This window comes from Lytechinus variegatus, chromosome 4 (assembly GCF_018143015.1).
Source record: "Lytechinus variegatus isolate NC3 chromosome 4, Lvar_3.0, whole genome shotgun sequence".
Lineage (NCBI taxonomy): Eukaryota > Metazoa > Echinodermata > Echinoidea > Temnopleuroida > Toxopneustidae > Lytechinus > Lytechinus variegatus.
Genome location: NC_054743.1, coordinates 9072878 through 9095860, shown reverse-complemented (window position 1 = coordinate 9095860; position 22983 = coordinate 9072878). Strand labels below are relative to the sequence as shown.

General features: G+C 36.6%; 1 protein-coding gene across 1 annotated transcript; it reads left to right on the top strand.

Moving 5' to 3' along the window:
* The first annotated feature begins 3905 nt into the window (after positions 1–3905).
* On the top strand, positions 3906–22332 carry LOC121413311 (WD and tetratricopeptide repeats protein 1-like). Its single transcript, XM_041606090.1, has 15 exons — positions 3906–4019; positions 6654–6769; positions 8484–8567; positions 8924–8970; positions 11240–11351; positions 11923–12114; positions 12837–12969; positions 14100–14267; positions 14789–15010; positions 15631–15820; positions 16705–16881; positions 17629–17873; positions 19153–19330; positions 20806–20998; positions 21314–22332. The coding sequence occupies exons 2-15, from the start codon at positions 6716–6718 to the stop codon at positions 21494–21496; spliced, it is 2178 nt and encodes a 725-aa protein (XP_041462024.1). The 5' UTR covers positions 3906–4019; positions 6654–6715; the 3' UTR covers positions 21497–22332.
* The last annotated feature ends 651 nt before the right edge of the window (positions 22333–22983 follow it).

Sequence of the window (22983 nt, the reverse complement as noted above, 5' to 3'; positions counted from 1 at the left end):
AAAGAAATCGGACCAGCAATAAGAAAGTTATGGCTGCTTTAAAATTGAAATCCCTATGATTATGTAGATTTCAAATTGGCAACTGGGTAAGTAAATTATGACAAGAGGCAAGGACAACTTTCCCATAGGCCATGTACTTTATTATCAAGGATTTGTGGTTTTCTCCTAAGTACCCATTCCCCTGGGGCAGTAATATAAATATAACCCATGTAGTATATTGTTTTATGTCCTCATGAAAGAAAAATATAATTTGAAGTAAAACATTTGAAAAAATGACATATTAGCCAGTTTATGTATTGGAGTACATGGAAGAGTAGTCCTTGCCTTACATCACTGTGACATCACATATGTGGCCAATTTGCAGTCTCCATGGATCTAGGGATTACCAATATTCACAACTTTAAAAAAATCATAACTTTCTTATTATTTGTCAGATAGTGTTCAAACTTTCACCTATCAACTTGTCTGATTTTTCTATTACCCTAAGAACAAGTTTTTATTTGGGTTGGATTCCCCTTTAAGACCGTACCCATTTGGGGAGGAGGGGGGGGGGGGGGGCAGGGGCGGCTGCCCTTCCCCCAGAAATTTAGAGAAACTATAGTTTTTAATGACACTTTCACAAAATTAACCAAAAGGATGCACATAATCCTTCAATATCACAGTTAGAAAATACAAAACCATCCCACAGGAAAAATAAGTTTCTGCATACAGCCATGATTACGCTGGCTGGATATTGCCTTGCTCTTTTTCTTTTTTTCTAGTTTCTTTTTACTGCTGCCCCCCCCCCCTCTTAAGCGGCGTATGTGGTATGTGCCCCCTTTACCCTCCCTGTATATGCCCTAATATATGCCTTTTGTTAGAAAGTGGGAACTCACCCAAAGTATTCTATGTCATTTACTACATCCGAATCACTCTATTTTTCAAATCTTAGGGAAGTTTCTTCTTAATCATGTTAATATGATGTCCGAACTCTTATAAATTACATCATATTAATATATATGAAATAATCTGAAAGAAATAAAAAAATAATGCTCTCTTCGGAAATATTCTGGTAATAAAGACATTGCATACCGAGCGTACCTCGAAGAAGCACACCTTTCATGTGCAGTTTTGATATAAAAGAATTACACAAAGGCATGGATCTGTGCTTGATGAAACTTTGAGGGGTAAAATATGACACAGGGGATGGAAGGGGGGGGGGGCAATTTAGAATTAAAATCAATTTTTGAGTTTTATTGTTTGTTTGCTTGCTTTAATTACTGCGTTCGAAATGATATAATATCAATGTGACATGATTAATATAAAATGCAAGGAAATGCATAACACAAACATTATACTCATAAACTGAGTTCCAAAAAAAACTTATCAAAATTCACAAGCGCACTGCACAAATTCCACTCAGTCGTAATGAACAAAATTTTGACACAGGCTAGCTTCAATAATCTTTATCAAGCACATATCAGTAATCAAGAGATTGGTTTAATAACAAAGAGGATGTAGCCCCTCAAATCAATTGGTTCCAGAATCCAAAGTCACAAAATGGCAAAAGAAAGACCTATGAAAATGAGATGGGATACATTGGTATGCCGGGCCTAATGAATCTTCTTATGAAAATGAAGCTGAAAGATATTTAATTCATCTGGACTTAGGCCCGATCCCCCATCAACCTGACTAAGTTGGTTAGCTCTTTAATCGGTGTCAAGCCGATGACTCATTGCAGGTATCATGTATTGTATGATATTAACTGTGCAGAAATTAATGTCCCTAATTAAGGATTGAAAGCTTAGGCCCCTTTTGACTTTTAATTCACTCCATTGACTCTCTCTTTTTTTTAGATAAGCAGTTTTCAGCAGCCTCTTTTTGCCAGTAATTAATGTATAATTGTTATGTAATAAAATGAAACGCTCATGGTGTTTTTGCAAATTATAGTTTAGAGGAATTATTGTTCTCTTTTATTTCATGTTATGTATTGGTTATTCCTATCAAGTGTACAGTATTATTTAGAAATAAAACATTTCTAAGGAATGAATGAATAGGAAGGAAGAAAGAAACTTCTGGTAAAAGTTGTCCAAGTAATTATAACGTAATTAGATTGGATTTCAGTTCAATTTCTTGGGAATATCCATAAAAAGGAAGCCATACATACAAAGAAAACCGGGATGAACAGGGTAGAATTGTTTTTTTGTTGTTGTAATTATTGACCCAGACAAACGTCAGAACATTTCCTTGACTAGAAATAATAGTTTTGTTTCCCACTCCGTCCGGTGTAAGTGGTAGTAAAATCTCTTCACCAATCGAATTCTGCAAGGGACAAAATGAGCGACCAGACATTAGCCATTTAGAAGAGCGTATATTTCAGAATACTTTCCAAGAATATTAGAAGTTCCACAACTCTTGACCATTAGGTCTATGGAATAAAATTATTATAAATCAAGCTGACATTTGAGTCTGAATCAGAAGCTGTTGATTATTCAACAGAGATACATGCTTTTTAGAGATACTGCACAAATGAATTACGAGTTTTCATCTGAATACTATATTAAGCTCTCGGTGAATACAACAAGGTATTGTTAACGACAACCTGATAGTCCATATCTTGGGATTCCACATTGACAAAAGTGGAATCAATGAACACCAACGAGAAGTTGTGAGTACGTATTATTATCATTATTATTATTATACTTTTTTATGACTACCTGTACTTGTAAACATGATCTATTGTGTTGTATATATTTGGAATATCATATAACTGAGTTTTATTGTCATGAATATTGTTGTGATTACGGTCTGTTAATATGTTGTATGTTCTTGTTTTATTACGATGTTAAGAATACTGTGTTAGTATCATATGCGAGGTTAATTGATAATACCACCGTCAATTATAAAACAGTGATTGATGGGATGAAACATACTTTTGGAAAGAATGAAATAATAATATTCTAAATAAGATGTTGAACCTGTCAAGATAATTTAACTTGACATATCCATAAATATTTGGGGTTTGAACAAATCACTAGAATAGGCTATATTTATATATACTAGATATTATGATCTGTATACTGGAGCATAGACGGGACGGAATCATGGGTAGGTCTATACAAAGACAGCTAGGAGCTTACGTCATACAGATAATCATTGTCAGGACACTCATGAAGAAACAAAAAATCAGGGAAGAAGAAGAAATAGCTAAGCATCATCATTAATCATTGAATTGCATAAATCTGTTAATATCTGCATACTTAGTTTTAACCTGTAATCTTTGTTAGAAATAGTTTACTATTATAAAGGTTTCCTGAAACCTAATTATTGGTGTGATTGGTATTCTGTTAACAAGTATGCAAAATTTTGTGGAACATACACTGCATGGTGACCAACTCTGGTTCCCACAATATTCATGGTTAATTTAATTAAAACTCGAAATAATAATTTTAAAAAGGCCTTGAAATGAAGATATTCCTTATATATTCACCTTGTTTTGTACCCTGAACGGTGAGTGGGATATTCTTCAGAATTATGAAGCAACGAGTACAATTTTGCTATAGTTTTCATGCTTGGGGGGAGACTCCTTGGCTCCTTCCGCACCGATCTGTTGGATTCAGCAAAATTAAGCATCCACCCGGCACCCCTCCCCCGGGCCCTCCCCACCCCTCTGACAGTGAGACAAAGGCTTTTAACTCCCTTGTATGACAGAACGGAAGCACCTTAACTAGCTCAGTTAGCTAATACAGGCATTTAAAGGAATTCGAATTAATTTCCAAATCAAGGCATAATTGACACATCTAACGTTACATTTTTTTTTAATCAAAGATACCTTCGGCAAAATCAGCTGGTTGACCCTTTAATGAATTTGGGCATGCGCAGTAGCTTTGTTTTGCCTCTTTTCAGCAGGTTGACCGACTTGCACTTTATCAATGCATTGTATATGTAGTGTAATGAGCTGACTTGACTGTCATCTCAGAGGTCGTATGCATGTAGGATCTACGTCGTTTGAGAAATCAGCTTGCTGAAAACTTTATTGTGTAAGTATTATGTGATTGTGAGTTTGTGTATCGATTACAATGGAGGAATATAAGCACGTTTATGTGCTGTTCTGCTGTGAAATAAAATGTGAAGGAAAACTGTTGTCTGTTAGTGTTGTTGTTTGTCGACCGAGAAGTCGCCCTTGTATGTCGGTGTCACTTTCACAGTTTCAGTGCAAACTGTATGGAACATGAGTTGTGGATGTACAGCCAGATCATCCAGATGATAATTGAAGGGTCATGATAATGGAGTGTACTTGTACTTACCTCAGGCGAAGCCTGAAGGTTCGTACATGTCGTATTCCTGGCTATAATATTGCCTTATTGGGATATTTGATCTAACTAAAGAATACTTGTGAATATTCTTGATCTTTTAGCTATGCCTACGATCCCCACGTGACGTATGTGCAATTTGCGTTTGCGATGTTTTTGATTTGGCAGTAAATTATATGTGCGAGGAATTGGCTAGGCCTACTGGCTTTAAATCACTGATTTTGAGACTGATTAGATAGATTGCAAGAAAGGGAAAGGGGTGAGAGACAGTGAGGAATGTAAGTTGAGTTATGTTAGATTAAGTGTACGTAAGGTTTTATTTTGACCTGACATATTGCGTTTAAACGCAAAAAGTGACACACTTTGTCATTCAGAGAGTGAATTTTGCCAACTGAGAAATTTTGGGTAGGTGTAGCGCAGTGTAGCAGTAGTGAAGTCTAGTGGAGAGGCTGAAGTAACTAGTACTCCCGGTGGGGTCACTCAGCCGCAGAGGGGGACACGTATGACCGTTACCACAAATGCAAGTGACCCCCTATTGCAGTCAATTTCAAGGACATTTTGTGAAATTTACCCCCCTATTTTCACGCAAAACAAGGACAAAATTGCGGTAAAATGTACATTGAAACACCCCTAATTATAAGATTGTAAGGACACTTTTGCCCATTTTGCAAATTTACCCCTATTTACCGTATTTCAAGGACATGGCATTTACACCCTTTCCTCATTAGAGGAAATTGCAACACAGGCGTCAGAGTGCTCAGTGCTTAAAGATGACCAAGAGCCATGTCATACTGATACAATAATCCAAAAGAACTTTATTTTTCTTGAAAAATAAGAAAAGTAGAATTCTTTGTAAAATGAATGTAGAGTTGTCCATATAAAGATACCGAGCATGATGCGCGCGCCCTCTGCGGCTGGTGACTCGGCGACGGATTTTACTTCCCGTAATTGTTCTCCCCTTTTTACTGACCCCTATTTCCATCAGATCGAGGACGGTGAGCACCCCTATTTTCACTACTTTGAGGAGTGTTCTGTCTGCGGACGTTCCGTGAAATTGACCCCTTTTCCCGCGATTTTGGTAACGGTCATGCGGTCCCCAAGTCATATTGAGTGACCCCACCGGGCTAGTACTAAGCTACTGTGTTACTTAAGATAGCAGTAGCCTGGAGGCTCCTGGAGAGTAAAAGTTATTACTGATTATGAAGGCTTACTCTCCATGGAGCCTGGGGCAGGATTGCATTGTCCCACTCAAACCGAGTATTTTGGAGACAGCAATGTTGCTCCAAAATACTCGATATCCTAAAATATTAGGTTTTGCAACTTTAAACCTACTCTTGTTTGTTTTTATGTTACAATAATAAAATATGTGAAAATATTAAAAGTAGAGGAGCGTTTTACTTACAGATGTTATTTTCGCCATCTTGTCTTCTTTGTGATTGCATCCTAGCGACGCGTCTATAGAGGGCAGCAAAATCATGAGTAGTGCCAACTTATATTTTACAAAATACTTGTATCGGCGGATAAATTTCATGACTCGTACAATACTTGCATCGGCCGATAAATATCATAAATCATATTTATTGGCCATGGGCGACCATGGGCGATCATGGGGTCTCAAAAAGCACCCTAAACAAGTATTTTCCATGTTCTGAAAATACACCCCTTAACAAGTATTGGCGTGTGAAACCCTACCCTTAACATGTATTGGAAACAAAACGATACCTTGGCAAGTATTCCCTGAATTTAACCCCTAAACAAGTACAGTGATATTTTAATTGTTATGTCACAGATGTCAGTCATCGGTGTCACCTTTATCTACATATGTACATCATTGGGTTTAGTACACTCCACCTCCCAGTCTCCCACACATCTCACAAATGGTACTCTAAACATGTAGTGTTAACTGTTGGGGCAGAAATGATCCTTTCTAAAACATTTTAGTTTTTTTTTTAACCCTTACAAATTTGACCCTAAACACATAGCTTTCTTAGCAAATACATGTAGATACCTTTTTTTCATTATTGTAGTGTTCTTGACACCCTTCTTATGTAATGTGCCCTATCTTGAAAAAGATATATATTTTACCTGTTTTTGGGGTCGCTTATGTTATCCCTGGCTTGGCCCTGTACTGGAGGCCGCCCAGTGCATCTGACACCAACAAACAATATAACAAAACACTATATAAATATACATGCTTGTTTTTTTAATTTGTCTTTTTTTTTTTGGGGGGGGGCGGGGATTGTTTTATTTACTTCTAAGCATTTTTACAGAAAATGCTCCTTGTGATTATTCATTTCAGTAGCGATATCATTTTTTTGCTTGAAAATTTATTTATTAGTTATGTTGAATTGTATTTTACAGGGCATATGGATCAGATGGTAGAGTTCATGAGGTCACTTTAGAGGTCATTTAGGGTCATCACCATGGACACCAGGCCATCTAGTGTCTTACATCATGCGAGGAGAAGAGAGATTAGGGTAAGTGACGGGAGTAAATCCTCAGTGGGCTGGTGAAACCTTGTATCAGAATTTGAAAACCCTATAGTACAGTTGAAAAATAGCTTTCTTTTGTAATAGATTTATCACATTTCATTATCTTAGAATAAAGTTCGGAGTTGGAAGCTGTTTTCTGACAATATGCAGACCTGCCAAATTAGGGGTATTTAGTACGGTCTTGGAACCAAAATACGGCAGTACATTTTTTCTTTAAAAATATGTTTTTTGTTAAAAACAAAATATATATTTTCATTTTACAAAATCGTAATTTATTGAGAAAAATCATCTCTATATGTCTCCATTTCATAAAACGTCGACAAATATGGTTATTAGGTCATTGTTATTTCAGGTAACTTGTTTTTTTTTTCAATCATTTTGTTAAAACCAGGGTGAAGATATACATGTACACGTGTATGTTACAATGTTGTTGTTTTTTCACCTGCAAGAGCAGTGCACATTTTAGCTTGCATGCAGCTTGAGCACCGCGATGGGTGCACCAAGCATTTTATAATGAAATACACTTTCTTGGGGAAAAATACAGTTTTTTTATCACAGAATACAGTTTTTCATTCCCAGAGGTTGGCAGGTCTGAATATGAGGTTGCCACCATTGCTATAGTACTGAGATACTGGGTTTCTGTATGAGATGTCCATCAATAGTAGATACTGGAGCGTTGTGGCCCAGTGGATTAGTCTCCGGACTTTGAAACAGAGGGTCGTGGGTTCGAATCCCAGCCATGGCGTAATTTCCTTCAGCAAGAAATTTATCCACATTGTGCTGCACTCGACCCAGGTGAGGTGAATGGGTACCCGGTAGGATTTTTCCTTGAACGCTTTAGCGCCTATTAATATGGCGGCTCAGCTACAGCCGGGGTAATAATATGATACCAAGTATCAAAGCGCAGTTGAGTATATGCACATAGTAACTGCGCTATATAAATGGACATATTATTATTATTATTATTTTGAGATACATGGCTTTGATATCCAGCTGACAATGTACAATACAAACATTCAATATGCAATCAGTGCAATCAAGCATACATACTGTTAGATCAATGGCTGAGCTTTGTGTTACTTGCCTTGGAGCTCTGACAAGTTGTCACTGCGTAATTTATTTTTATGGGCAACATAAAATAAAAACAGTATGGTAATTTACATAAACAAACATAATACAAGAGATAATAATTATGTACATGTCAAACGAGTCAATTCTATTCATAAGAAAATTTGCAGTTAAGTACTAGTAATGAGAGTGGGGAAGGAGGGGGTATGCTATCTTGTGGTTTAACTTAAGCTCTTCTGATTTTATTAATGTATATGAGAAGTGCATCATTTTAAACATTTTGGTTTACAAATGTTGTTTTAGGAACACCTTAAAATTTACAAGAGTAGTTGGATTTATACTAATGAAAAAAAATCTTGATTTTGAATTTTATTTATTAGTTTTTGTCATAAAAAATAATAAGATTTTTTCACAGACCACATTCTCAGTAGTGGACATGAGCATTCAATATTTAAAAAAAGATATTGTAGTCAGATGCCAGGATAATTTCCCCCTTTTTACCTGACAAAATAATGAATTATTTTTTCCCAATTTTTCATAGATAAAGTGTAACCTGTATACAGTGTAGATTGTTGCCCTTTCTCCTATTTTGAGTGATTTTAAAGCTTTTCATTCTTGTTTCTGATTGTAGGATATTTCTGTAAGGAGATTTCAACAGATTCATCATGTAAATGAAACACTCATCAATAGACTTGGCCTGGAACATGAGTTAGAGGTAAGAGTCTATTCAAATCCATGTATTTCTTTTATTTAGTCTTAGGATAAATTCACCAAACAAGTTGTAATTCATCTCGATACACATATGAAGGAGGTGTAAAGCTATTCAGAGAACTTTTTGGATCGCTAGTTGAAAAACTGGCTACTGTATGTTCAGTATTAAGTAATGTAGATCAAATTATGATTTTCTTTCTGCAAATCATGTTTTAAAATGATGAGTACTGTACCTGTTAGTGTACACTAAGTGAAAATGATAATACGTTCGTCAACAAGTTTGACTCTTAATGAGCATGTTGTTAAATAATGCTTGCAGATATTGTTATGTGATGAATTTAAATTTTGTATTTTTTTCAGGGTCACAATGGATGTGTGAATTGTTTAGAATGGAATGAATCAGGATCGTAAGTATTACAATCTATGAAATATTCACAGATTTACCAACATATCCTTGCATATTGAGGTCTTTTCAATACTTAAGTTACATCTTGAATATCTATTTTTGTCTTGCCTGCATAGCAGTGCGAGACTATAGGTGCTGCTTTTCCGGCGGTGGCGGCGTCGTCAATATTGAAATCTTAACCAAGGTTAAGTTTTTGTCTCACCTGCATTGTAGAGTGAGACTATAGGCGCCGCTTTTCCGATGGCGGCGGCGTCATTAAGTTTTTGAAATGACATCATAACTTAGAAAGTATATGGACCTAGTTCATGAAACTTGGCCATAAGGTTAATCAAGTATTACTGAACATCCTGTTAGAGTTTCATGTCACATGACCAAGGTCAAAGGTCATTTAGGGTCAATGAACTTAGACCATGTTGGGGAATCAACATCAAAATCTTAACCCGAGGTTAAGTTTTTGAAATGTCATCATAACTTAGAAAATGTATGGACCTAGTTCATCAAACTTGGACATAAGGTTAATCAAGTATCACCAAACATCCTGCATGAGTTTCACGTCACATGACCAAGGTCAAAGGTCATTTAGGGTCAATGAACTTTGGCCGATTTGGGGGTATCTGTTGAATTACAATCAAAACTTTAAAATTTTTTGGATCTGATTCATGAAACTTGGACATAATAGTAATCAAGTATAACTGAACATCCTGTGCAAGTTTCAGGTCACATGATCAAGGTCAAAGGTCATTTAGAGTCAATGAACTTTGGCCGAATTGGGGGTATTTGTTGAATTACCATCATAACTTTGGAAGTATGTTGGTCTAGTTCATAAAACTTGGACATAAGAGTAATCAAGTATCACTGAACATTCTGTGCACATTTTAGGTCACATGACCAAGGTCAAAGGTCAATGAACTTTGGCCATAATGGGGGTATCTGTTGAATTACCATCATAACTTTGCAAGTTTATTGATCTGACTTGAAACTTGGACATAAGAGTAATCAAGTATCACTGAATATCCTGTGCAAGTTTCAGGTCACATGATCAAGGTCAAAGGTCATGTGAGATCAATGAACTTTGGCCGCATCGGGGGTATTTGTTGAATTACCATCCTATCTCTGTAAGTGTATTGGTCTAATTCATAAAACGTGGAAATAAGAGTAACCAAGTACCACTGAACATCTTGTGCGAGTTATAGTAGTTTTCAAAGTCAGCACTGCTGCTATGTTGAATCGCGTGATGCAGGTGAGACGGCCAGAGGCATTCCACCTGTTGAAATGTCATCATAACTTAGATAGTATATGGTCCTAGTTCATGAAACGTGGACATAAGAGTAATCAAGTATTACTGAACATCCTGCCAGAGTTCCAGCTAACATGACCAAGGTCAAAGGTCATTTACATTGTAGGATCAACAAACTTTTATAATGTTGGGGATATTTGTGGAATTACCATCATAACTTTAAAAGTTTATTGATCTAGTTCATGAGACTTGTAGGTAAAACTAACCATGTATCCCTGATCCTGTGTGTGTTTCAGGTCATGACCAAGATCAAAGGTAATTTATTATTAAAAAGTCAATGAACTTTGGCTGTGTTGGGGGTATTTGTTGAATTGGCACCATAACTTATAAAGTTTATGGATCTACACATGTACATGTAGTTCATGAAACAGACATGATGGTTATCAAGTATGTTTTGCACACGTCTTAGGTCACATGATTGTGATCAAAGAACATGTTGGATCAATGGACATAGTATTTTATCATCATATGAGTGTTTTCTTTTGTAAATAAGTATTCAATAGCTGTTTTCAAAGTCAGCTCTGTTGCTATATGAATCGCGTATAGCAGGCGAGACTGCCGGAGGTGTTCCACTTGTTCCAATCTAATAGATGTGCTAGATTTTGACATCAGCTTGTACATGTTATTTCTTATCAAATCATTAAATCTGTCACTTCATTTGGTACATTAGACAAAATTCTTGTGAAATTCGTTTAATAGTTTCCATGACATTTGATGAAGATGATTAATATGAATAAGTTAAGCTTCTCTTGATGAAATATTCTTTGAACCCATTATAAGTCAGTGTATAATTATGAATAAAATATAGATAATGACATCTGGCAGATTGCAGACGTTCACGGTACTGAACATGAACTTGAATAATGCTAACATCCTAATGACACATTGGAAAATCAATTTCTAACATGACAGTAATTCATATTTCATACATTGGAAAACATGGTTATTATTGTCTTTTTTTTAACAATTTTAGATTGTTAGGAAGTGGTTCAGACGATCTTACTGCTATGATATGGGATCCTCACAGAAGGAGAAAATTAACAACTATCCGTACTGGTCACCTTGGAAATATCTTTTCTCTTAAAGTAAGTAATAAGTCGGTAAAATATCACGTTGTTATGAAGAGACATTTCTGTTGATGTTGCTTAAACTCTAGCCATCCTCGCATAAAGCATTGGAATCAACACCAGGCATATATGTACAAGAAATTTATTAATTTTGATATTCAAGTGAAAGTTGTGATGGTTTCTGTTTTCATGTCTAGCAATATTTTTATTTCTTATACATGAAATTTTAATCAATGAGGTATCTAATCATTACTATATACTAAGATTGTCTTTTGCATATGTGCAAGAAATTTCTGCAGCCCAATTTATATCTCATTTCATTTATTTTATTTCGTTTGTTCAATACTCTCACTAAAAACATATAGAAATATAGATATATACACACAGATATAAAGGAATATAGACAGGGATATAGAAAACATATAGAACAAATAATGCAAATGTACAAATGAATGTATTAGGAGAGGCAGATAGTCAGAGCCTTTGTTTAAAAGTCAATCTCCATAAAGGATATTTATCAGTGGAAATGCAGTTGCAGTGAAGCAATGTAATCTTTCAACAAAGAAATCCTCCATTGTTTCATTGACAGTTCTTGCCAAATTCTCAAGATGAGACCATAGCCACCGGTGCTGCTGACTGCAAAGTCCGGGTTCACAACGTGCCTAGGGGTGAGACTACGTATGCCTTTAGCTGCCACGCAGGTCGTGTCAAAAGACTCGCAGTGGTGCCCAACCTTCCCTACATGTTCTGGAGTGCAGGAGAAGATGGGACGATAAGGCATGTAGTTTTGTTTCTCTTTCTTTCATTTGCAAATTTTGTGAATGCCCAGTAGAAAATTTTTTTTGGACAAGGCATTGCGCCTATTATGCGTGATGTGACTGAATGGGGAATAATTACTAAAACCTGTCAAAGGCTATCACAGACCATGGCCTTTAGCAACTCAGTTTGGACGTCTTGCTCAATGTTCGTGCTACCTTGTTGACAAGAATCAAAATCAACTTTTCGTTCATATCAATGAACTCCAGCCCTTTGGCTGCATATACATGTATTCAGAGAATTAAATTGGCTCAATGTATATATCATTCTTGATAGACTAGTAAAAAGAATAATTATTAAAGGAAGATCATACTTTCCTCGCTTTATAGGTTGTGGTTCATTGCAGTTTGTCTCTGAAGTGGGATGCAATCAAAGGCTTTTTTTTATAGAAATTGGCTAGTTGGCTTTTAGTGGGTTACGATTTGCAATATATTTTTGATTTGCTTGCCTACCATAGCAATATGTGCCTTGTCGAAACACATTGAAATCAAATAGGCCAAACTTTGAAATAGAGGGCTCTTATTGCATCCAACTTGAGGGGCAAACCCAACATGTGATATGTGATCATCCCATTAGTCTGCCTATTCACTGTATGGCATGTATGCTACGCCTTGTGTTGAAATGGATATAAACTTGTCTTTTTATCTGTTTTCTTGTTTTTATCTGTTTTGATTGGTTTTCAGGCAGTTTGATCTGAGATCTCCCCACCTGTGTAATGATAGCTGTAACAATGTTCTTATTAATCTCAACTATTACACTGGCAAACATGGGGAATGCAAGTGCCTTGCAATCAACCCATACAGACCTGAACAGCTAGCAGGTAATGAATTCAAACTTTATTTCCTTCATGTACAGTGTATTTACATCCAACATCTTCTTTGCAAGACATTCTTGAAATGGTTAGATTCCACTCTGTGCTTGATATGAAAAGGTGTAATGCTCTGAAATTATCATGGCATGAGTAGTTAATAAAGGGAAGAAAAATTTAAGAAAAGTAGGGCTCAGTCATATAAATAAAAAGGGCTAATTATGGCAATTTCAATAAAGGATTTGTCCTGAATTTTTTATGTAGGATCTTCCTCAGTGGCGTAATAGGTGGGGGGGCAAGGGAATTTCACTGGAAAAATAAAAAAAAAAACGGGGGAAAAAAGAAAAGGGAGGGAGAAAGAAAGAAAGGGAAAGGGGAAGAAAAGGGAAAAAGGAAAGGAGGAAAGGAAAAAGCAAAAAGAAAACAGATCTTCCTGAAGTGATTGGTCTCAATTTTGTAGTTGATGTGAAAGGTTGTATTACTATATGAAAAAAAATCAGGGCATGAGGAGTTAATGAAGTGAAGTAAGAATGAAGATGGAGAGAAGTCGGATATACAAAAGACTGATTATGTTATGGTATTTCCCATTGGCTCTTTTTATGATGCAACATTCACTATTACCAGCACACACTACAATTTTCCCCTTGAATGATGCAATTTTATAACAATAATAATACTACTACTACTAATAATAATATAGGGTATTTATATTGCGCACATATCCACCTTGTTAGGTGCTCAAGGCGCTCCTATATTACCCGGCTAAGCTAGGCGTTCATAGTGCACACAGCTTTTTAAGGGATTACTTCCTACCGGTTCCCATTTAACTCACCTGGGTTGAGTGCAGCACATTGTGGATCAGTTTCTTGCTGAAGTAAATTACTCCATGGCTGGGATTCGAACCCACGACCCTCAAAGTCCGAAGACTAATCCACTGGGTCACCACGCTCCACGTATATATTTTCCCCTGTTTGATCTGTGTTCTATTGTAGTGGGCTTTCAATCAGTTCATTTCAAGGCTTTTTTTTGAGGGGAGGGCACTATAACCAGAATAGACTACAACACTATAAAACTATGTTATTACTTATGATTTGCCTCCTTGATCTATGATGTTTGAAAAAATATTTCTCTTCTCTTTTTAGTTGGGGCTAGTGATCCATTCATTAGGCTTTACGACATTAGAATGTTGAACCCTCATGCCGTTCACTTCTCAAGAGAAGAGGTCCTGAGGTCAGCGTGGAGGACCCCGGCCCCTGAACCAGATGACCATGGTGAAGTGCCAAGGGGATGTGTGCAATATTTCATAGCAGGTGAGAAGGTTTAGGGTTCAATGCTCATGATAAGCCAACTATGTGAGTGAGTTTCTAGGCTTCTTTGTTCAATTAATTTAGTCTTGTATCAGACAAAAGAAGTAATGTATACATTGTGATATTATGGCATTGTTGATTATTTACATGTATTTGTTAATCAGTGCTGATGAATATCACTACAATAGCAAAAGTATATATATATATTTTTTTACTTTCATACAGTTTGACTTACCTTTTAAATTTTCCAAGATGAGTCCAAAATCATGAAATGTTGTGTATGGTACTTTTAAATCTGCATATTTACCTAATTTTCTTTATGAATATGATAACATTCTCTCCGGACTATTCGGCCAATTTTCAAATCTTTATTTCTGTATCCCTAAATTCTTTGTTTATGTATATTTAAAAGTGTTTTTGGTAATAACAGGCTGATTGATTCATGGACAGAGTTCACTGAATGAAAATGTATTATATGAATATAAGATGGTGGAAACATATTTGTTAATTTTCTTTTTAAACAGGTCATTTACCTGTCAAGGAGGAGGAGAGAGGGAGAAGATATAGGTCACTGGTTGCGACCTATGTGACCTTTGGCCCTACAGGTCATGAACTTTTAGCAAACCTTGGAGGAGAACAAGTATATCTGTTTGATGTAAACAATAGGCAGAAACCAAGACTGTATAATGTTGGTGATTATCCAGCTCCAAGTGCCAATGGATATTGTACAAATGGTGTTTGTAAAGGTATGTCTTTGGATTTCACTATAGTTTGATATTCCTTAAGATATTTGAGTATTCATGTTTAGTCAGTTTCCAAGCCGTTCAGAAGAATCATGATAATGCCGTGGTATAAATAGTGACAGCATTATGTTGTTGACATTATATTCTGTTATGTCATTATTGCCTAGTATGAAACTGTATTGATTTCTTTGACATATTTTTTTTCTTTGTGGAAATTGATAAAGTGGATATGTAGAATCTATATAATTTGCAATATCATTATTGTTATTTCATAAATGATATTTACATATGTAGATTGATGCTGCCATTGGTGTCATGTATAAGTATGGATGATACACATGTAATTTCATATGTAGCTGTGCCAGTCCTCCATGTTGAGGCAATGTTTGTTTGTTTATTGTTTGCGGTTTTTTTTTTTTTGGGTGGGGGTTAATTTACATTTTTAAATTGTTTTTGTGTATTTAAAGTTATTTTTGATAAAGGAATAAGGATCATTCAACAACTTACCAACGAGCATTTCCCTGTCCCCCTTGTATGATCTCTTTAAGCATTAAAATGATTATTTCTTATTCACAGGTTGATATTATTATTGTCATGTTAATGTTAATTTTTAAATTGGCTAGATGTCCAACAGCACATAGGGGAAGCATTATCATCGAATGGATCATCAGTAGACCCAGCCAATGGGATGAATGGTCTCTACCAGCCAACCAATGGCATGAAGAAGGAAGACTCGGATGCGAGGGCGGGCTACTCACATCACAGTGAGAGGCATCAGTCTAGGTCACATGCATCATCAAGTAGGAGAAAAGGGTGAGTGATGGTGGAGAAGGATCGGATGGTGATGATGATGATGATAGCAAATCTGCTGGGTGGTGGTGATTTTAGTTGCTAAGTACCGTATGGGCACTAGTATTCAACCCGGCATAATTCAAAGATTTTGACATATTTCCAAAAATATTTAGAAATAGGGAATTTATTTTAATTTCATACCTTTGTTATTTCCAGGGTAATCTGTTGTCGGTATTTTCTTTATCAATCTGTCGACTGTATGCGTGGAGGATTGAATTATGCGGCGATGGCCTTTTGCACTGAATGGCACTAGTATTCAACCTAGTGAGGATAGATAGCAAATCTCAAAATGGTTGAGATTGCTAAATTAGATCTAGATCTATGTAAGTCTCTGGCTTTGATTAATTCCCTGTTTGGTCTCATCTCAAATGGTCTAGTCCATAGTCGGATGGGACAAGGGTAGATTAAGAGACAGGGCCATCTTTCATCGCTAGGTTGAATACTAGTGCCGACGGATTGAATACTGGTGCCAAAAGCCATATAATTCCATCGCTCGCGCACACAGTCGATTGGTTGAAGAAAAAAATAAAGGAAAAAGAATAACCAGCATTTGCTCTTGGAAATAAGACCGGTCTGAAATTCAGGTAAATTGTAGATTTCTATATATTTGAGGAATCTCTCCAAACGGGTTGAATACTAGTGCCCTTACGGTACAATTGGTTGGAAATGATACATGATACTGACTACAATTTACTGCAATACATGTATATTTCAATTACAAATGGAAACATTTTGCCATTTTGCCTTCCCAAGGCTTGATGTATTTACATTAGTTTCTACAGTTTCCTTCCTTTCCCCATTCTGCATAACATTGAAATATCTTTCCTCTTTCCCATCCCTGTTAGCTCAACCAAAGAACTTCCTCCTAAGATAGAAGCATGGAAGCATGAAGCAAACAAGTTCTACTGTGATAAGAAGGATTATACCTCAGCAATCCGTCTCTACAATCAGGCCATCAGCATGTGTTCAGACCATGCCATTCTCTTTGGCAACAGAGCAGCAGCTTATATGAAACGAGGATGGTAAGTGAATGTTGATTTTGTTATTTAAAAAAAGTTAAATAATATCTAGTAATAACTTGCCAGCATTTGCTTAGATATTAAACCAGCAGTATTCAATTGATCAATTATCATATATTTATTGGGGGGGGGGGGGGGACTTGGGATATGTAACCTTTTTAAATGGTCAAAGAATTTAGAGTCTTAAGCTTGAAATGAGAATCCTGTTCTCTTCTGCTTCCTTCAACATATTTTTAAGTAGGAATGTATACCCAAAGGAAATGATAGAAATGTGCAGCTTCCATTTGCGATTAGTTTTTTGTGCCTTTGTTTGAAGAATTGCAGTTCTATGAGATGTTTGTAAGTAGTACAAGATGAATCATTTACAGTAAGAAGTCAATATACATTTATGATTAATCAATTACATGTACCCATACCATATTGAAATGCAAAAATGGGGATCTTTATGCAGGTCATATTACCTGCAGGGGCCCATTTCATAAAGTTGCAACTGTTGTAAAACTGCCATTATAGCATCTACCATGGTAACCCTGATTTTGATTGGCTGCTGAGCCCTGTTGCCATGGTAGTTGCCAACAGTTATTGTTACAACAGTTGTAACTCTTTTATGAAACAAGGCCCCTGATGTGCTTTTACCTTAGATGTAAAGCATCGCAATACACATTGTCATTAAACCTGCACAATTTCTTCATCATAAGAACTAGCAAGTATTTCCTAATTAGATATCATCTTAACCGTCTTTATATGAAGGGATGGAGATATTTATGCAGCTCTTCGTGACTGCCACAGTGCCTTGAGCCTCGATGCTAAGCATCGTAAGGCCCATTTCCGTCTTGCCCGCTGCTTGCTTCAGCTCACCTGGTCCAACGAGGCCCATCAGTGTCTGCAGTCATTCAAGACCAAGTTTCCGGAGTATGCCAAGTATTCTGAGTGCCAGGCCCTAGAGAGGGACATCACTGCTGCGGTCTTTTCGAACTCTGATAAACGGACGAATGGTAAGATGTGTGGTTGATTTGTTGTAGATAGTGGATTAGTCCATGGACTGCAACCATGAGGTCATGGATGGTGTTTCATAAAGCTGTTCATAAGTTGAGAGTGATTTAACTCTTCATGCGTTACGTTCGCATTATTGCACATCCGTAGGCGTGTTTCATTCGCATTTTTGCACAAGCACACATTTCCCATAGACGTCCCCTGTCCCTTTGTTTTTCGAACAATTGCATGCCCTTGAGTGTGCCTAGTTACGATGCATAGCCTAGCGTTTGTGTATACCGTTTATGTGTAGCGATCGATCGCGCGTGCGACATTAGTTTAGCGTTCGATGGATTATCGCAGTTTACAAATTACAGAACCGTTGAGTTTTCCCAAAAAAATCAATACATCCTGATCACAGCCAGGAAGTTCATTGAAAAAGGAGAGGAGAAAATCAATAAAACCCTTCTCACAAACAATACCATGGCCAGGTTTATTGTTAGGAGTCTGTGACTCATGGCACAAATTTTGTTGGAAGTATTAGGAGAAAGCATTTAGAAAATGTAATTTACTATACATTTTTTCATAATTTATCCAATAAATTTATATACGATAAGAAAGATAAGGAAACACTCTACAAGTTTGCTACACAACATTTTCTTTCAAAATGATCAGATAAAAAGTTAGATAACAGAGTGTATTATACTGCGTAGAGGGGATCACTGCTAAAATAATGCAACACACAGGGGGGTTTACAGGTGAACGCATGAAGAGTTAAGGATGGCTGATGAACCTTTCTTATGTGCTAAATAATCACCAATGACAGCATTTAATGGTGAATATCATTGACCACAAGAATTAAAGGATCACCAGTCTTTCTTACAGTTGCTCTTAACTTACAAACAGCTTTATGAAAAGGGTCCCCTGGGGACCCTTTCTTGCACGAAATTGGATGTTCAATAATCTGTCAGGTAAAGATGAAATCTGAACTTTTTAGAGCAAAGTTATCATTTTCAAAATGTATTTCAACAAGTGTTACAGTGACAAGCACCTGATCATAATAAATTTTGATGCACAATATGTAAATTTATCCAATGAATAATGAAGAAAAAAATTATATCCTTCACATCATAATTGTTTTAGCACTCTTTGGTCATGTTACCAAAACTAAATATAGGTTTTACAGGGTTGAATGGCTCACCAAGTACTACATGCCATTTAGGAATATGTCATCACAAAAATGGTAGTATTCACTATGTTTCTCCATCATTCTCAATCCATGGTTTGAATTATTATGTGCAGAAGCTCCGAGTGACCAAGACTGGCAAGATTCGCCACCGGATGGTCCGAGGACGTCAAGCAGCGAGGCAGTAGAACCTAAGGAGAAAGAACTCAGAAATGATGCATATGATTATACAGAGAGATACTGTGGACACTGCAATACAACCACTGATATCAAGGAAGCAAACTTCTTTGGAAGGTATGCACTAAATATTCTCATTCACCTTTCAACTTTTTTGCCTTATAACTTGATGCAGAGCCTTAAAAACAATGTTTTTGGTGTATTTAGTACGTTTTTGCAACCAAAATCGGCTTTTTCTTTAAGAAATACGATTTAAAAAAAAATTGTTTTGTTTTAACAAAATCGTAATTTATTGAGAAAAAGCATCTCTATATGTCTCTATTTCATAAAACTTGCACAAATATGAATACTGCATCAATGTAATTTCTGGTAACTTTTCTTTTTTCTCAATCATTTTCTTAAAACCAGGGTGAGATATGCACATGTTTCAATGTTTTTTGTTTTTTTTACATCTGCAAGAGCACTGCGCATTTTAGCTTGCATGCAGCTTGAGCGCTGGAATGAGCATGCACGCCATGCATTTTATTATGAAATACATTTTTGGGGAAAATTATGTTTTTTTTTATCACAAAATACAATTTTTCATTCCCAGAGGTTGGCAGGTCTGTAAAAATCATACAAAATACAGCTCTGAGTGTATACTTTTCTGTTCAAATCATTTCCATTCCACATGTAGTTATCTGTATTCAACAAACTTGCCTGTACTACGAATCTATGTGTGATGTTTTATTCTATGCCTATAGAATAAATTCATGTAAAATTGTCTTTTTGTGTAATATGTACATGTACATTGTATGTCACGTACATTCATGTTCAAAATATGTAAAAATGCAATTCCCCATTTTTGTGGACATTAAATTCAACCTTGCATGTAGAAGATTAACATATACCGTGTCATTATTTATTATACCGTGTTATTTGGAACATTCAAAGTATAATAATCAATGAAATCATTTAATTGGAAACATTATCAATATGTCAAAATCGCTCTTTATCAAGCAAGGTGGCAAATCTGTTACTCCCAAAGATGCCTTTTGTTAATCTTTCCTATTCATAATCTTGAAAGAAAACAGACAGTATACAAATAGTGAATAGGCGTGAGTGCGATGGTGTGAGATTTCGCTTGAGGTGAAAGTTGCTCTATTCAACAAGGTGTTAGCTGAGTTGAATAGAGCATCTCTTTCTTTCACCGAATGCGAAATCTCGCACCATTGCACGAATAAGAATATTCGTTATTTGTGTTGTACAATGCCTCAGAATTTAGCGAAAATATGAAAAAAACCCAAGTTTTTCCCTGCATTAATCTATGAAAAGGGAGCAAAAAAACTGAAAGCGAAAAGCAAAATCCCACAAGTGCACATGACCTTGGGCAGCATTGCGCATTTAGCCAGCAGGCTTACATGTATATTGCACCTTCATTTTTACTGAGCGCAATGAACTAAACCGTGCAATGGTACATTTTGGATGGTACGTCTTGTGTGCAACGGTTCGAATGTTTGACATTCAGCCTACCATTTGCTCAAGGGTACAACAAGTTAAGTAGGCATTGTACAACAGTGAAGAAATACCACCGTATGATTATTCCTATCCAGCAACGGTCAGTACATCATGGCTGGTTCAGATGATGGCTCATTCTTTATCTGGGATCGGAAGACCACTAACATCGCTCGCGTCCTCAGAGGTGATGATTCCATTGTTAACTGTCTTCAACCTCATCCATCGTCGTGTCTCCTAGCAACCAGTGGCATTGACCCCGTCGTAAGGTTATGGAGCCCTCGACCTGAGGTCAGTCGATAAACAGTGTTTAATTGTAACATTAGATTTTGAATTGAACTTTGTAGCATAAAAATGAGTTACACAAGTACAGGGAAAAAATATGCAATACGTATATTCAGCTACAAATTATGAGATTTCTAATGGAATGTGAGGAAGTAAACAAAATGTATAGGTACCTTACAAATGATAAATTTGACACGATAAAGAGTGACATTTCCTCTGATTTCCTCTTTTCTCTGGGACGCCTTGTAAAGGTTTCTAGCAATTTGAAGAACTTTGATCCAGGTATTTAATTATTCTTCATATTTTTATCGCCACTTCCAGGATGGTAGCAGCAATGACCGTTGCATCACAGAACCTGACACAGCAGCGACAGCCAACCAGAGGCGGATGAAAGCCGACCCCTTGGAGGTCATGTTAATGAACATGGGTTACCGTATCACAGGTATCTCTACAGACGGATCTGACGATGAACCCGATGCCCCAATGCCGTGCAGACCTAGCTAGTATTCCAAGAGACATGGTGTCCGTAGTGACGTCAGACATAAGATTTTATTTCAGAGACACTCTTGTAAAGTGCACAATTCCTTGGACAGTATTTCATGTATGCCAGCTGGGGTAAGATTGCCAAGTGTTCAACCTGTCGTATCCAAAATTGCTTGGTTTAGAATAAAACCTATTTCCACGATACGGTGTTCATGGCGTGTGATGCAGAGCTAGTTAATATTCCATGAGACACAATGTCCATGTTGATGTCCGACATACCACTTTATTTTAAAGACACTCTTGTAAAGTGCACAATTACTTGGAAAATTATTATATGTTTGCCAACAGGGGTAAGATTGCCAATTCCGTACACACACATATTATTATTTGTACATGCCTAAGAGAGATGGTTACCAAATGTTTAATATTAACTATCATCAACAAAGATTGAGGCACGCTTGGGTGTAGCTCGGATGGAGACCCAGATACGTATCCCCATGCCAGAAAGACCAAGCAAGTAGTCCAGAGAACATGTTGTCTTAGTGTTCTTGAAGTAAAGTTGGAAGAACTCTCGTACAGTGCACAGAACTTTGGACAGTATTTAATGTTCACCAAACTATATGTCATTATTTTGCATGATAAGTAAATTGGAATTGATTTTAAGAAGATATTTCCTTTAATTTAATTACAGATGTTCTAGATGTAAGAATTTTGCCATAAATAGTGTACTATCATCCACACAATAGTGTGGGCACGTCATGGTCTAGTGTTTCTGACTCGCGCCTTTCAAACAGAGGGTCTTGTGTTCGAATCCTAGCCATGGCATGTTTTCCTTCAGCAAGAAGTTATCCACACTGCTGCACTCAACCCAGGTGAGGTAAATGGGTACCCCGTGGAATTAATTTATTGAATTCACCAGCCCTGAAAGGCAGCTTGAGCTAAAGCCGGGGTATTAATAATAATAGCAATGCGCCTTGGAATAGATAATGTTTCTAGATAGAAGGCGCTATACAAAAGCTTATTATTATTATTATATGCCCAATGGTATATGTACATGGTCCAAATGATATCTTAACCCTATCTAGGCCGGGGTATTTTTGGAGTTCATATGGCCGGGGGGGGGCCTCCCAGGCCCCCCCTAAGATCTCGGCCGTCGACCGCACGATCGCGACGAAAATTGGCACGCGGGTTGCCTGGGACAATCTAAAAGATTGTATAGTAATTTTTTTCATGCAAATCGCTATTAAGTGATTATGCTAATTTATGCGTAATTAGTATGCGAAATCATACTTTTTCCTCTAACTCCCTAAATAAAGTTCCAAATGTACTAATTTTTGGTATAGAAACTCTTTGTGGTGTTCTCAGCAAGTGTACATGAAAAAAATGCGATATCAAATCATTTTCTTATGTATTTTATTGTTTTTTGCAATTTCTTATGTATTTCTTTGTTTTTCATTATTTTTTTCAATGAAATTTGTGGGGGACTCTTCTGTGATCATAAAAAGCAT